This window comes from Streptopelia decaocto, assembly GCF_964273445.1.
Source record: "Streptopelia decaocto genome assembly, chromosome: 9".
Lineage (NCBI taxonomy): Eukaryota > Metazoa > Chordata > Aves > Columbiformes > Columbidae > Streptopelia > Streptopelia decaocto.
Window position 1 is genome coordinate 13,812,458 of NC_138664.1, and position 17,576 is coordinate 13,830,033.

At 44.2% G+C, this 17,576-nt stretch overlaps 1 protein-coding gene across 5 annotated transcripts in view; it reads right to left on the reverse strand.

Annotated features, from left to right (window-relative positions):
* The window catches only part of RFX7 (regulatory factor X7), a 52,476-nt gene extending 37,075 nt beyond the window's left edge, over positions 1–15,401 (reverse strand). The window contains exon 1 of one of the 5 annotated variants that reach the window (XM_082061214.1): positions 14,971–15,401. In XM_082061214.1, the coding sequence (XP_081917340.1) occupies positions 14,971–15,116 (146 nt within the window). In that variant the 5' untranslated portion in view covers positions 15,117–15,401. The remainder of the gene's footprint in view (positions 1–14,970) is intronic. The other 4 variants (XM_082061218.1, XM_082061219.1, XM_082061217.1 and 1 more) reach the window with 4 other exon arrangements.
* Between the last annotated feature and the right edge of the window lie 2,175 nt (positions 15,402–17,576).

Here is a 17,576-nt window from a genome sequence, read left to right on the forward strand (position 1 = left end):
ATAGGATACAGATTTAATCCTTTCACCATTTCTGACACTATGATGATTTTATGAGTATTAAATAATGCCAGCTATACAAATAGCTGAACAAAGAATGAAGATAAGGCTGCTAATGAAATGTCCAAGCCTCAAATGTAGCCCACTGTAAAGAACTGCCAAGAAATAATTAGCCAGCAGACATCAGAATACCTATGTCTGAAATTTAGGTCTATAAACATCTCCTTTAGCTCTCTGAAGAAATCTAGCTGTATTCAACACTAAAGGCTTGTTCCACAATTCTTAAAATAACTGGGAAGAACTTGTAACAATCACACACTGCCGGGTGCTCTATTCCAGCTACAAGACAGTCATTAAAGTTTTGGAGGGTTTTTACATTTATTTGAATACAGTATTTTGCCATAAGTTACTTTAATGACAAAGAAAATGCTTTTATACAGTTCTCACCCTAGTTCTTTCGGCCTTGCTCTCAATTAAAATCAGTGCATATTGTTATATTCAGGCAGGACTTTCTATTCCAAGGATGCGATGTCCTCTGTACATTCTGTGGGGAGATAATATGACTTCAGAGGAGCGGCATCCTATATTTATTACTAACAATCTACATGGGGCACTGCAGGGCATTGTTCTAAGATCAGTCTGCAAGGGTCAATTGCCTAGAAAGGCTAAAAACAAAAATCACAGAGTGATCTCAACAAAATTACAAGAAGAAAGACTGCTCGAGTAGGAACTTAAACTATGTTCCACTAAAAGCAAAAAAGAATGGATGCAGTCGCCAGATAGGCAGGTTTGTGGCTAAACGGCAAATCATCCATTGCAACGGCTCACATATTTCACAATGAAAACTTCTGGTTTTAAAACTAATTATGAAAAAAAAAAAATACCGGTTGCTTCTGAGTTCAGTCTACAGATTGCTAAAAGATCTGCTGTGGTATTTTGAGCCATGGTCAGCAGAGGCCTAACCACAACATTATTATTTAAGGTTAGTATTTCTACAGGGTCTGAACTGGAGATGCTATAAAGCATGATGAGATTTTTCTCAAGCCTTTGTCCCACCTAGCTCTAAGAAAGGACATCTAATGAAATTAAAGGAGTGACACTCCTCAGCAGCACTTAAAAATAAAAACCAGGTTGTGGGGGGGAGAAGCACAGCTACATTACACATGAGCACAAAGGTGTTTCACTTCCACGCCTGTGGAGCCCCAGGATGAGGAGGAGGACGGCAGCACCTCACTGTGTGTCACAGCCTGCACAGGGCACAGACCCGGCCCTCTGCTGCCCTTCCCTGCAGAAACGGTGGCTACAGACAGCTGAGGGCAAAGCGAAACAACACGCTCACAAGAAGACAGGAATGGTTCTACACTCTGCTTACATTTAACAAGCACCCATAAATGTACAAATCTGTATAGGGTTGTGCTTCTTGCACATAGTTATATGCAGCTCAGCTGAATCCACTATAAAAGCTTCCAGTGCAAGCAGCTCCACAGCAATGCTTTCCTACCACACGCGTTTCCCAATGCTAGCGCAGGTGCACGGATGGCAGATTGAAGCCTGCTGATAAAAGGTGTGTTTCTTCTTCATTTCTCATTGTTTCCTTTGACATTTCCATGACCCACGGCCATCCTGGTTACTTTCTGCTAAGAAACAGGTTTGCTACTGGTTGTACCACTTCTGCTCCAATCTCTGGATCTGCATTTCTGCTCCTCCCTTTTCTCCCATGGCTGTCCAGCACAGAGCTCCTCTGCACCCTTTTTTTTCCACTTGAAGAGGAACCTGTACCCGAGTGCTGACTTTGGTAACTCCCAGGGGATGCAATCCTTGCAACCTCTTAGGCTTCCCCATGCTGAGTAATGCTCTGAGTATCCACAAACACCTTCCAAGCATCTTCCTAGTACAATGGTCACTTTTTTGTGCTAGATGGACATGGAAAGGCAACTTCTCTTCCTGACCTGCGCCACGCTGCTCACTGGCACATCCCATAACCCTACTCCAGTCCTTGACTTTTTTGTAGAGGTGTAAAATTTAAAATCTGAACATATTCAGGATGAACATGGCACTGCTGCCTGATGGTGACAGTCATACAGCTTCCAATCTCAAAAAATTCCTCCTTCTTGTTCAGCTGCCACAGGTTCTTTCAGGCCTCCATCCTTCAGCCTTGCACCTGTATCGTGGGGCACCTCTCACTCACCTCTGCTTACAGGCTTCGACCCACACCGGGCACAGAGACCATCTGCAAGCAGTCAGAAGTCTCTTGCCTACCTTAAAGGTCCATTCATCAAATACTAAAGTAGTATAAACCGTAAGTTTGCCACCCTCTGTTTCTGGGGGTAAAAATAATAATCCTACTGGTATCTTTTAAAACATTTTTGGTCCCCAAACTAAGATCTTCAGAAAAGCTGCAAACATGTGCTACTCCAGTTCTCAAGGATTTAGTTTGGGAAGTTTGAGTTCCCCTTGTCTGCAACCCAGGTGAACTTTAGTTTACTTTGCAGACTCAAGAGCTTGTCTAAACCTGTAAGCTGCACTTGCTTAAAATTAAAGCTGCACAAAATTTAATTAAGTTAAAGCCATGTCAGTTCATACCTACATGCATCTATTTCAGTTTGCAGCTACAGAGCCGAGTTTGAACACAGCTGCCCTCGCTCCTAGGTGGCAGCTTAACTGTGTCCAATTAGCATCTTGCACGAGCCTGCACTGCAGGACCAGGTGCTGAAACCCAAGATCACATTCGCCAGCTCTTTGGCTGAGGCAACCAGCAGGCCTGTGCAGCTTCACAGCGGCCAGAACAGACAATTCCACCGCCAATGATGCATAAACTACAAGCGTGGGGCAGATGAGAACCATCCACTCAGTCACTTCACTCCTCCACTGCTAGGCTGCCTCTGCAGCCATGATGAATGAACAAGCAAGTCTATCAGATTATTTCTTTCCTCTAAAACCTAATTTATTAATGGAAATTATGACCAGCACCAAACCTCCATCTCCTCGGAACAGAGTGCAACGTACACAGCCAGTTCATTGCAGGCAGCCTGTGCTACGCTTGGCTTTGCCAGCCTATCCTACCTCTGTAGTCAACTTAGTGGGGACACAACCAAAAAAATTGAGAGTTTCGCCCTCTTCTTCTCAAGTATCATACCAACTTTGTAGGTACAATGTTGTCCATAAGCATTTTGATACCTATTTTTAAAGCTTTCATGGTTTTCTTTTAAAAACATAGCAGAGGGCACGTGACCTGCCTTCATGCCAAGTACTGAAGCCACAGCCATGCAGGTCACTGAGTTTAGCACCCTAGTAAGACAATTTGCAGAACATCTGCACGGATTCTTTATTCATAATATGTCCATTTCAGACATCCCCAGGATGTTACACCACAACTTACTTAGTAAAGTGCTCAGAAACAGAAAAGGCTGTCTTTGATTAAAGAACAGATTTCAGAAAAACTGCATTAAACTTCTGACTTTCCAAAAATCATAGCGCCATAGAATTATATTTAAGATAGATGTAGAGAGAAAGGTACTAAACCAATATTCCCCGAGAGATAAGTGCACTGTTAAAATTCACCTGTAGGCTGCAGCACGTAGCTGGCTCACATCTTTCAGCATCTAACAATTTACTGATCTATGCTTGTATGAAAGATTAACACTAATGTTACCCACAATTACTTGTCTGATGGGTCTTTCCAGAAGGAGACATTGTCTGAGAGCAGTACGGAATTGATCAGCCTGGATTTTAATTCCTGTGAACCACATCATGCGTAAACATGCCAGTGGGAGAGCAGATGTTTGCATTAAGGGAATGAAAATGTCTTTTCCTGATTATTAACGCAGTTTGATTTCCATTTTCAAGGTGAACTACATGCTGCTCTGCCCCTCCCTTACTAAGCAGCTGAACTAATCAAGCCAAAGTTGCAGCTCGCCTTTCCAAGTTTGATGAATTTAGGAAGGACCATCTCTTCCAGAAGAATACAATCTACTCAAGCTATCTCCTGACCCTACATTGGGCCTAATTTGCCACAAAGCTACTGGTATTTGAAGTATTCAGTGGTAACTAAGAACTTTTCTGAAGTGACAAGAATCACTGTGAAATGACAAATAATTATTAGGTTCCATGCTGCGAACACCCATTATAAATATTTTCACCCTGAACATCTGGAGCCATTGACTGACAACATCCCAGTACACACATGTGTCTAAGTGTTCACAGAGACAGGACTTCCACACACTGACCCACTGAACACACAATCTAAATTTTATTTTTAGTTAACCTACAAGTTTCACCAACTTGAACATACAAATGATGCTACATGAACATCACTTTCTTAATCCCTCCAAGTGAAGTAAGCATCTAGCAAGGAAAAGATGCAGTCCATGGGGATATCTGCAATGAAAGGTAAACAGGGACTGCTTAAACTTATTAGTACTAAACAAAACAAAACATAAAATTACCTTGTTTTTCATGTTTATTCTCAGTCTGAGAGATCAATAGTATTACAATTTTTTTAGCCATTATTAACCAGGAAAATTGACTACTCATAGTGGACATCCAGGTACATATCTACAGGGTAATCAGACACCTAGCTGCTACTTGGAAGTAAGGAATAACAGAGAGTTGTCTGAATATCTTCATGGATCAGGGACTTATTTATATAGGTTACCTAATCTTCAGGATCCGCATTTTAGCATTTTTTGCATGATAAAATGATCATTTATAAGATTAATTTTTACCCAAAATTTCACTCTAAACTGCATTTAGACAAACTTTCGTCCAACGTAATTAAACGCACACAAACTAGCATTTCAAAATTACTGTAAAAAGAAATATGTCTTCAGCACATTTGTTGATTACTTGGGATTTTTTTGATTCAGTAAGCTATCTCTAGTTGTTAAATACAACTGATGGTTTCTGTTCAAAATATCCCATTTCACACTTTTAGAACTAGACCCAGCAATCCCACTTCATTCACTTGTTGAATGGAAGATGCAAATATACTTTTCTCTTGGCTGCCAATTAATTTCTCAACTTTTTAATGAGTTAATCATTGAACTATACCACTGGAATCATGCATAATGAAGATAATTCTGCAGAAGAGTCTCCTGGAAGCCAAAAGCTGGCTTAGCTCTTCAGCACACTGTGGTTCCAGGTGTGCAGCTTGCTATTACAGCCAGTGAGTAATTTAACTGTCTTTTAAATATCAGCTAATTTATTTAGTTTACATGACCACTAATAGCAATGTAGGCCCTAATACAGCTTGTTGTTTAAAATGCTAACAGGCTTAATTAAAAAAAAATCAAGCCATAAAGAAAACAGGCACATTTCTTACATACCCTTATGAAAGGAACACCATACTTTGTCAGAGGTTGGATAAAAGGTTCCTGTGGCACCGTCTCTCAAGTCCTGCAAGACTATTTCCAAACTATTTTTGGCCTTTACTTCAGACAGCCCCATGGCAGCAGAAAGAGCTGCAGCTTTCAGGCAAGGGCTGTGTGCCGGCTGGCTGACCTCAACCTTCGTGTAATCAGCACGAGGATCAGAGAGCGATCATTTACCTTTCACTGAGAAACACTGTGAGAAGCACAGAGCATCTGAATATGAAGATAATGTGGGAGACGGCGGTTGTAAGCAGAGGATGCTGTGTAAGTACCAAGAGGCACAGCTCACTTCAGCAGGGCACCCGTCCCTTGGGGGACACCCACGCCACAGCTGCCACAGCACACCCGGCCCCCAAGCAGAAGCCTCAAGTGCCAGTTCTAGGTTGCCTCCAGAAGCACCTTGCCCAGCCTAATAAGCATCCAAGTCTCCCGAGTACTTTTCTGCACTGAATTAGCAATAAAACTAGCATGTGGTTCTGGAGGATGGAGTTGTCCCTATTTTTCAAAGCAGATTAAAAAGCACTTAAAATTCCATCCATGAAAAAAAAATAAACATTAAAATTTTTCAATTTACAGGCCTTCAAACAGTTACCACTTGTGGTAGTGAGTAACTGTCTTTTAAGTCTGTATTTTAATAAAGCACACAGGAGTATTTTCACTGAAGTTACAAAGACTACTCTAAGTATTTTCAGGTGATTTCTAAACAAGGACAAGAAGAAGGTGAGGAAAATGCAACAGAACAAATTGCCCATCTTACCATCCAGCACATCTCGCTCACAAGCTAATTCTTGTTTGTCCGAAGGTTGCTTGAGGCAGACAATGCCACGCAACCTCATACTAAGAAGAAGTTCCAATAGTCTGTATCACTGACAGTTTTAAAAATAATTTAAAGCACTGCTTTAAAGGCTACCAAAGTAATGAACTGTAATTCTTGCTGTCCCATGCAATCCAGCTTTTTAATTTACAGGAGTCCCAACAACCTTATAATGGCACTTAGGAATCTTTGACTGGGAAACACAGATTGCCTCCATGCCTGTGAGACCATCCATCAAAAAGGACCGCAATAAATCACAGACTTTGACATTTAACCTTTAATTTCCTCTTGGGGGGAGACACAAAGATGCTTCATTTAATAAATGAGTTCTTCCCAGGAACAAAATTTTCTTCCCAAACTTGAAGTACCTGACAATCAGTAAGTGATACCATCCCAAGCCAGCTCCAGGGAAAAACTAAGCAGGACCCCTCGCTCTGGAGCGCAGGTACACCCTGAGAGACCCACGTCTGTAGACGCACCCCCGCCTCTGCAATCGCCACGCACGGTGTCCCGCAGCGTGTTTTGAGGTTATAATCAGAAAAAATAAGAGCTCACACGGCCTGAGCGCTACATAAAGACCCATCCTGGGTCCCGCCTGCAGCAACACCCGGCCTCTCCACCCTCCGACTGGTACAATGTCGCTGCAGCAACCACAAGCAACCGAAAACAAGTAACAGGGAAAATACCGGGAAGTTTTGAATGTTTTTTCCACTGTCTTAATGATTAAACATTCAACAACAGAAAACACTTGGCAGCTTACTGAAAGCCTGTTGGTGGCACAGCAGCCGATAACAAGCATCCTACTTGATGACAGATAATCCTTTTTCCATTAAATCAAGAAAGCATTAAAATTGAGATACCAGCTAACTCCATGTCCTGGTTTTGTTAAAAACAAGTTTCTCTTTCAGTGAATTTTGCCTGTCAGCTAAGCCTTCATATTAACTGCATTTTCCTGGAGAACCAGACACATGTTTTGGTAAACCTAGCAATGGAATGCAAACTTATTGATAAGCATGGATGGACATCTCGCGAGAGGGGCGACGAGAAACCAGTGACCAAGAAACTGACCAACTGTGTATAACATTCCATTCACGTGAATACTTCATATAAAAGTGGGAGATCACGAGGATCTCGGCCCTTTTCCCTTTTTTCCTTCTGCTTATGGCCGACATTAGGAGAGGATCTTGCTGGTCCCTGAGAACTGAGGCCTAGTGAGAGACTGAATCCAGCTCCGGTTGGCTGCAGAGTCTAATCCAGGACTTTGGGTGCTGGCCCTGCAGTTGCTGAGACTTTCAAGATTGGTTTTGTATATTTTGTATTATTTTCTCTATTCTTATTAGTAGCATTAGTAAAACATCTTTAATTTTTCCAACTCTCTTCTCTCTGTTCTTCTTTCCCTCCCGATCGCCTGTCCTGAGTGGGAAGGGGGGAGAGGGAGGGGCAAAAAGGGGGAAGTTGGGGGGGGAGAGGGGGTTAACAATACATCTGCCAGGGTTTTATTGTCACCCCGCAATCTTAACCCTCGACACTCCATTTAGAACAAAACAAAACAAACCCTCAAAATTCCCAAAGATCTAAGGGAACACAACAAAACACCCCAGTGCTTTCAGAATTTTTAGATTTTTTGGAGGATTCTTCTCACTGGCTTGAAAGTACCAATCTGTGCTGGCCTTCTGGTTGGGCTCTTTCTGGATGACAGAGCACTCGCTGCATTTTCATCTATTCAATTTACCTTTTGAATCACCTACTGATAACTTTTCAAACATGCAGTCCAGCATTCTATCTGGACTGCTCCAGAGGCAAGCTAGAAAGCTACCTTCACCTCCTTGCCTTCACGGTTTAAAAATAATAAGTTCCTTTTTTTGTCTATGAGGTTTCAAAATATTAGATATTAGAAAGACTTGAACCAAAAATCCAAATTTGGATCCTGATCTGAATTTTGCAGCTCTGGCCTCTCTCCAAATACTTCTGTTTGGCAAGCGGTAGAGTGGAGTAACAAGAGAAGGCAACATACATAAGTTATAGGATCTGTATAAAAACATTAAGCTCAACCCCTGCTCTCAAAACTACACATAACACACAAACACAAAAAGACTAACAAAACCACACCCAGCCCCAATTAATTAAAAGATTAATCACTGCTTCAGTAGAAATCTGATCACCCAAACCTGAACAGTACTGCCATCTCACCCAGTTACAGTATTTTTCCTGATTAATTTATATGGCACCCACAAAATTAGGGGGGGGGCGGTGGTTCTAAGTGTTCTTTTCAGGTAGACAGTTGGACTCCCACCCATCAATGACATCCACACACACACAAATCAAACAGAACTGTCCTAAATGGCAAGCGACCCAGCTACAGAGGCCTGGGATGACACTCCTGCAATTCTGATCTTATTAAGAGCTCATTAGAAATGCTGCTCTGAATCATGATGTCACACCGTCTGACTTACTTCAGCGAAGGGAACTCCTGCAGTGGAAATATTTATGAAACAAGGAATTACACATGTTTGATGCTGGAAAGTCAACAATTTAATGCACCGTATGCATTCTAAATAAACAGCAGTAAAACTTAGCTAAACCTTTTATTACTTGAATATTGTTTTTTCTTCTCGTATACTTTATTAGATCCTATTGTTTCAAGAAACACAGACAAACAGAACCCACGAGCAAGAGTGAAAAAATCCACTCTTCCTAAAAGCACATTTACAAAGATCTTTTTTCTGCAAAGCTATTCCATCCAACTCAGCGTCAGGATATTCAATAAAACCTCAACTCCATTCTCAAAAGGTTACATAAAGGTTAGTGTTCATTTTATCCAGGTTTATTTTCTAACTGTGTAAAAATGCCTGTGGACCAAATTGGCTTCCACACCTGCTGACCTAGAAACTCTACCGCTGTGGTGGCCGTGCCCCGGTTTGGAAAGTTGCTTCTCCTCCCACGCCGATCTGGCAGTGCCGGCTGCTGACCTGCCCGCTCCCGCACGGGGACAGCTTCCCCACCAGCAACAGGAGGCATTTCAGCAGGGAACACTACATGTTTTTTTAAGCCACTTTGGTGAGAAGCAATTCTTCCATGGGGGCTTCCCTCCAAAAGGAGGGTTACTTCCATACAGGAATGTGTGGTCCTAGATAAAGGGTGTACCTGGACCTTGTTCAAGAGAATGGAAGATTTCCAAAACAACCCATGGAGGGGATGCAGAGGCCATCCTCCAGGAAAATAAATCAAGTTGAAAAAAATGACAAATGGTGCAGGATTTATTTCACCCAGTTTGAGAGGTCTGCACCGCAGATGGTTTGGCCCTGGCACGCAGTTTAGAATTTGTTTATAGTAAAAGAAAATTAGGCAAATAAAGTGATCAGATGGATTGTTTTATGGAAATCTCTTCTGTAGGAGATGGCCCTCACCTCAGAAGTGCATTTTTCTCCACAATGGCTACAAAGGAGCTACCTTGACCAACTTGTACAGAAACAGATGGAGCCAAATGAAACAAATTCCACTTTCTGTTCCTATCCATTTGGGGAAGCAGAGTGTGAAGGAGAATGACATGCTGCTAAATGCTCTGCCCAAGGAAGCCTGACCTCCCCTGAAATCATCAAGAACTACTCTAAAATATGGGCCACAGCTCAGTTTTTTCCTACATATTTGACTGCTTATACACCACACCAGGAAACACATTCAGGACAGGCAAGTCTCACCATCACCTGTGAACAATGGCACCATAAAGTCAGGGAAAACTGGCTTAGGGACAAGAAATTTTTGCAGTTTTACAGGGGATCTCTTAGTCAAGAGCCTCAAAGCATGTTTTCAAAGGAGGTAAACACATTTCTGACATGACACAGACTTAGTGAAGTGAGTGCAGTCTGTATGCCTGTCAATAATTATTAGTTCTTCCTCACAATAGTTAGTAGTCTGTTATTGAAGAATTATAAGCTTTGTTTCCCATCTCCAACAATGAATTAACCAGGATGAAGGAGGGAATAGTGGCTGGTGCATTTTGGGCTGGCAACATAGAATAACGACAAAGAGTCTGTAATCAGTTACAAGAAACTTTAAGTTCTCCAGTCAATTTTGACAGATCATTTAACAAAATATAGAGGTTTTTTTCCTTTGCTCTTATTCCCTTTCTCCCTCTCCTCAGCTACAGAAAATTGAAAAAGAGTAAATGCAGATGGACTGGTCTACAGATTAAACCAAACTGACTCAAAGAAATCTGAGTTTTTAAAAATTCATAAAGGGTGTTACAGGAATTTCAACCACAGAAGAAAACTACCAGAAAGGTGCCTGCACCTGCATTTGCAAAGAGCCTGAAATACATAACCCTAGAGCTTCTCTCTTCATTGTCAGGTATTCTGTTAAAAATATCAAGGCTATTGATAATTTTTTCTGCTGACGTAACCATACAAATAAGTAGCAATTCCTATTATGAAAAATCTCAATGGCATTTCCCAAATTGTGGAACATTTGCTCTGCCAACAGCTAAGTGATGATCCACACTTGCTGACAATGCCTAATGAGGAGTGATGGATGCGATTGCGGGAGGAAGCAGGAATTATTTAAGTCATAAGAAAGAACAGAGTCTTCCAAAAATTTAAAATATTGGTGTTACAAACAGCTAATTTGGTTTTCTAGCATGATACCAAGAGCCCAAAACAAGGGCACAAGTCATCTCCTACTCCCCCTTCAACATGAAACAAACAGGGCCTTGGGACACATAATTTTGGCACTGTGCAGCCTAGCTCATGTGGTTTTCCAGTACAACTTCTAGCTAGAAGAGCGATTTGAGGACAAAAATTATGGATCTGAAACCCACATCCACATCCAGCTGAAATAGCTGCAAAAGCAATGGTTTGTCTTTGCCACTCCATGCCACCTGGTCTTCAGCTTGGTTTACACATGAGCTATTGGGGAGGGGGAGGAGAGAAATTAATCTCTCAAGCAGAATTATTATATTCAAATTCTAACAGATGCCTTTGGGACAAAAAGAGCCAAGATGCAGGCAAGGTGAAAGAATCTGAAGCCAACCCGCACACAGATGCAAGCACGAGATCACTATTTACAACAGTAAACAAGTACTCATTGAGGAATCATCACCAGTTACTCACAACAGTGAGCAAGAAAACAAAGGCATCCATTCCTACAGTGTTCGCTGCTACAGACTGGATTTTAGATTAAAACAGTGAGCAGAGGGATTAAATTGCCTAGAATTGTTGGTCTTTCTCTTTCACGCCAGCAAGAGCAGACCCTCAGGCAACACCTTCCTCCCTCGGTCACCTCCGCGCCTCAGTCCTTGTGCCACACTGCTTCTACGTACGAACATCACTGGCTGTCTTCAGCCACAGGATATTCTTTGGCAACTTAATGTAATATTGAGTAGACTGTGTCTTCACCACCACGTGTTTGTGTACAGAAACATCATATACAAATAACACGTTTAGAAATACAGTACCCTCACCCGAAGGAAATAATTGAAACCCCATTAGTCTATAGGCTCAGACAGCTGACTGGAGAGGTTTTCCCGCCTCGGGCTCTAACGTCTGGACAAAAAGCTATTAATAAATATGAAAGCTTTAATGAATCTAGAGGGAAATAAAATCAGGCAGACTAAGGCCCAGTGGCCAGCCAAGACCAGGGCAACTCACAAACCCACCCAACCTGACACTAATCAGCCCGGCTGGGCTTCCAAAGACGTGTTCTCCCGTCTAGACTGCTAATCCGTCAATGGGAAAAGACATCTAATATTATTTCTGCCTGTTTCATTGACACCGTAAGAACACATCTGACTGCCTCAGCAACTCATGTACGCAACATGAAACAAAAACAGACACCACTTTGCTGGATGGGTACAAGTAGGGCAGACAGGAAAGAAATACAGTTAGACAGTGATGAACTTCAATTATTGTAACCAAACAGCAGTTAAATACCTGTATGTGATATTACAATGCAAATAAATACTTCCTGATTTGTTTTTAAGAACAGCTAAGTAACTCTTATCTTCTCCACCTCAGTCCAAACTAATAGTCACTTTATATGCAAAAAAAAAGACAAAACCCCAAACCAAACACAAAACCCAGACTGGACTCCTAACAAGAACATTAAGTCTTCAGTACATATGTTGGCCACGTCTGCAATTTTAACCAGCAGGACTTAACCTGTTGTTTCATTTTAAGGCACTCAACATGTTCACAATTACTCGAGCTACTTCTATCAAACTACATTTAAATTTAATAAACAGAATAACTTAAGTATGAGTTGAGATAACAAGCAACTCATTGTTCCATGCGAGGTCTGCATCACACACTATATTTATATTCGTCTGTAGAGCGGAAGGACAAGCACAGACTTGTTTGTGATCCTCAAGTCCAGTATTTCAGTAGCTGCTATATTTTGCTATACTACTGTTTTCATTGACAAGACAATTGGAAAACTGAAACCATTCTTAAAGAAAAATAAAAACACAACCAGAAAACAACGACCAAAAAAACATCCAGTATGCACAAACCTGTAGGAAAAAAGAGGTGGGGGGCGGAAACAATACAGAAGAGTACTAGTCTAGATGTGCTAAACGCTTTGGGAAGCAGAGGAACTGCCAACCTGCCAGCAGACACAACCGGCGGGGCAGGGGAAGAGCAGAGGAAGAGGAGGGGAGGCAGAAAAGAGGAAGCTCTCTCTGCACATTACACCTAGTCCCTGTTACCAACAGAGCACTGCCATTTTCACAAGCAGCCTTCCACCATCTCTCCCACTGTTTATGCATCACCAGCACACAGCACCTGCTGAACAGAACAGCAGATCCAAACGGCAACTACAGAAGGAGACTTTCCACAGTTTACTCCAAGCGTGGAATGCACGACTTCCCTGGCAATGCTCCTCATCCTTGCTGCTCGCAAACAACCACCGCATCTAAGTGAAGATGCAAATTAACATTAAACTCCAGCTTGAAATGAAAACCGCTTGATTGCAACACAGAAACACAGAATTTCTAGTAGTTCCAGACAAAAGATTTTAAGGTGTCAAAGAAAAGGTTTTATTATAAAAATAATCTTATCTTCAAATACCGCATTTCACCAGTATAACCTGCAGGGAAGGGATACTGCCTGCAAGCAGCAAGGAAGTGGCAACACAGTGCAGGAAGTGAGTTCCAGAGAGGAAGAGTCCTGCGGAGGAGAGGAACGGCTGTCAGAGTAGCAGGAGACAGGGCTGCAAGGTGCTGCCAACACCTCTGCTGGTCACAGGCGCTTGGCACCAGGACAGCCACTTACACCCCCAAAGCGCTGCATTCCTTTGTACCCAGTGCAGGCTCGAGCTACTCATCAAATTTACCTGAATTAAATTAGCAGCTTTCATTTATAAGGTTAACATACATACACTCTCTTTTTCCTTGAAAAGAAAACCCATAATAAAAGCAGAGGTTTTACTTAGTAGCCATTTTGTCTTCAACTTGGACATGATACCTAATCTGAATGCAATGTAAACATGCTCTCTGAGGCTCACTTCCAAACAGCACGTTCATGGAAAGAGAAGAAAATACAAAAAGGCCATCACTGAATACCATAATAAATTAGGAGGGTGTGAAGATTGTGTGATCTAAACAGACAGGAAATTCTGCAGTTGTATTCCTTCTCTGGGTCACATTGCAGAGAAAACCAAAACAAAAGGTAGCAAGTGTGGATTAAGGACAATGAATTAAAAACAGCCAACAACCAAACAACAAATGCAAATTCAGTATGCCATACAATAAAAGAATCTGAAGGAAAAATTATATTTAGATTCTTTCTTTCATAGCTACATCAATCCAACCATAAAATCTAACTGTAATACGGAGCAATATGCAAGCTAGATCAGTATGTTCTTATGAGGATGAGCACATGTATGTAAATATATATATGGTATGTATATATAAAGGAAAACATTACATATGAGCAACCTATATTTATAACTCCCAACTTTCACAATACTTTACCAGCCCTCTCAGCCAAAAGCAGCTTTTAAAAACATACAGAAAATATAAATGCTACAATAGGCTCTCACAGATATTTTTTTAAAAGCAGAATATTTTATTTGCAGGGCAAGCTAAACTCAATCTACCTCCCCCAAATATTCTTAAATAAAATGTTGGTTTACTATTAATTTTGTTTCTATTTTTAGAAAAACAAAAGAAACCGGATTCCTGTGCGGAAACTTGCAAACCACCATCACAAGTTTCAGTCAAAATTGCATTTCAATTGCCAGACTGGACACTCAGAAGCACAGAGGTTTACAGGAAGGCTGGAAAAACGCACCCTTACTGCAACACTCTGCATTCCTTGCTGCATCAACATTGTGCTGGGGGGTCTCATGTGAACGTCAAAAAAAAAAAACCCAAGGTAAAAACAGAGGGCCGTATAGGATGCCGAGTAATTAAAATGCCTCCAGCAGGTGAGCCTGCGCCCGCCCGCCCGAGGAGAGCCGCTCCGCAGCTCCCATTATCGCTGAGCACACGCAGGCTGCACACGGAGGCTGCCCGGCTGCCTCACGCCTGGAAAATAACAAGCACCGGGCACGGCAGCCGCCGCGCGCCCCGGCCCGCCCAACCGGCGCACCTGACCGCGGCCACGCGTGTTTTCCGCGCGGAAGGGGGAAGGGACGGGGCCGGCAGGGGTGGCAGGCGGCTCCGCGCGCAGCTCCGCGCTTCCTGGCACAAAGGGGCCGCGCCCCCCCCGCGCCCGCGCAGCGCCCCCACCCCCGCTCCGCTCCCCCCGTGCACCCGAGCGAGCGCCGGCCCGGGGCGCAGCGGGGCCCGGCCCTTACCAGATGGAGCTGCGGATCTTGTGCTGCAGCGCGCTGGCCTCGCAGCCCTGCAGCCCCGGCACCAGGGCCGGCAGGGCCCCGCCGGGCGCGGGGGTGCCGGCCAGCCGCCGCGGCGCCTGCCCCTCCGGCTGCTGCTCCTCGGCCATGGGGGCGCGGGGACGCGGAGCGGCGCTGGGCGCACTAGGCCTCTGCCGCAGCCCTTGAGTGAGTCGCCTTCCCCCGCTGCCCGGGGGACATCACGGGCGGAGAGCCGAGCCGCGTCCCGCCGCTACGCCGCAGGATGGCGAGCCCGGCCCTCGGCAAGGCGCATGGCGGCCCGGCCGCCGCCCCCGCGCAGGGTCGCTCCGCGCTCCCCCGCTCCGCAGCACCTGGCCCGGCCCGCCCCGCGCCGCCGCCGCTCCTCGCCCCGCGGCCGCCGTGCCCGCCCGGGCGCCGAGTGCGCAGGCTCGGCGCTGCCCGAGCAGACGGGCCGCCCCGCGCCGCCGCCGGGGAGGGGGCCGGGGCCGGGGGCGCGGCCGGCGGTGGCGAGCCGGAGCCGGGGCGGTGGGGGCGGCCCCTCCGATAGCCCCGGGCCGCGGCCTGCGGGCCCCCGCCGCGGGGTGGTGGGCTCCTCCCGGAGCGGCCCGGCTCTGCGGGGGTGGCCCCCGCTGCGCGCTGGCGGCGAAAATAACACATACGTGTGTGTGTACGTTTTTTATAGATAGAGATATATATAATACACGTAGTTGTGCATGATTTACATAGAGTGCACCGAGCGCGGATCTGCGCACTGAGACACGTGAAGCTGCGGCAGCATTACATCAGCGGGCTGCACCGCAGCCGCCCGGCTCCTCCCGGGGGCTCCTGCGCCTTCCCCGGCCTCACACCTCGGGCAGCGCTCCTGAAGTGCTTGCTTGTTAAAAAAAAAATGAATTCCTCGGTGCTCACACGACCCTGAGGAAGGCAGCCATGGCACGGGGTGGGGGCAGGGCCACCCCTTGTCCTCTGCCTTCCTGTGTGTCCCCTGCACATCAGTGGGTCGGTGGGGCCATTAGTCCCACGGGCCTTGACCCCCAGCTTTCGTGAACAGCCCAGGCGGCTCAGCCTCCCCCTGCGTTGCCCCTTTTTTCCCCAATCGCTGCAATTCTGGTAGCATTCTGATGGGAATTCACAATTGTTGGGCTCAGCCCGCTGGGGCAGCACATGGCAAAGGGATGGAGGCACAGGTACCCTTCCTAACAGTGGTACGCAAGGAAGGAGGACTGACCTCCGTACGCTGATCATAGATGTGGGCCTGAAGATGACTAATAATGTAAATACACACATGGAGACATGGCACTGCTAAATTTAGGAGATGAGTATTTGTAAATCACTATGTCACCAACCAAAGAGAGACTTCAAAAATACATCTTCAGACTTCAAAAATACAGCAGTTTCCACTGCTCCAAAATCAGAACATTAATGGCTATGACAATGATGATTTTCTTCTCCTCATAAGACCTCTCATCAGAATCACAAAAACTAAGCTCTCTTGTTCCTGCCTCCTGTTAAAAGCATTTTTAAAATTTAATTTAAAATTTCTGAAGGGCATCCAAAATAAAATAAGAGAAAAATACCAGTAAAAATTGTAATCAGGAGTAAATAGAGAAAAGTAATAATTTAAAATCCCTAACTGCTATGCTTCTTGCAGGAAAACTACATCAATAAGCATGTTAACCAGCACAGGAAGACAGAGGTGAATGTCCTTGATGATGTTTTCTAGTTTTGTGGCAATTTCCACCTAATACCAATAGTATTAACACAGCCAGGGTTCAGGGTTGCCTCTGTTGAGATCTTCTGTTGGACCCTGTGACATCTGACTGTCCAGAGCTTAACCCGTGGGGATCCCAGACCTAAAAATGTTCTGGCCAGTGTGTGTATCAGTCCCAGACTAAAATCAAGGGGCCTACATATCAGAATAAAGTTCAACAGATGTGCATCATAGTCACAGGGTAATAGTCTATTACAATAAATTGGAAAAATATACATCATTTCAGTGTTGCTTTCAGTCTAAACCAGGAATTGAAAGACAAATTTATTATTTAGTTCATAATCAATTTAGTTCCCAGAATGTGATTAAATTGACACAGAGATTAAATGAGCGGGCTAGACTCAAGGTTGCATTTTTATGGTGGAAGTGGTCACTGGGCCTCAAAAGCTATGTCTGTATTTCCATATCTCACCATCAAGTCAGCTTTAAAACAAAACAAAACAAAACAAATCACTACTTTTTCTGTGGGATTTTTGGTGTGAAGCCTTTGAAGTGTTAGTCAGTTTCTGTTACTGGGTTTCAGTAGCAGGCCCAAAATAAGATGGCATAGAGGCCCAAAATAGGATCAGGGTCCCATTTTGTGTAAAGAAGATATTTCCTCCTCAGGCCTAGCAGTAAAGAAAAGTTTAACATTTTCTCCTAGCATGATACTTGAAATAAATGGGGCTGTGTTGTGTATAGCTAGAGCAGAGGCCCACACTCTGCTCTTCAACAGCCTTTTCTGTATTAGGAGTAATCCCCCCTTGGTACTTTCCTGGTGTTCCCTCAGTGCGACGGAGCACAGGGTTTGGCACAGGTTTGTTACGGGCCCGTTTAA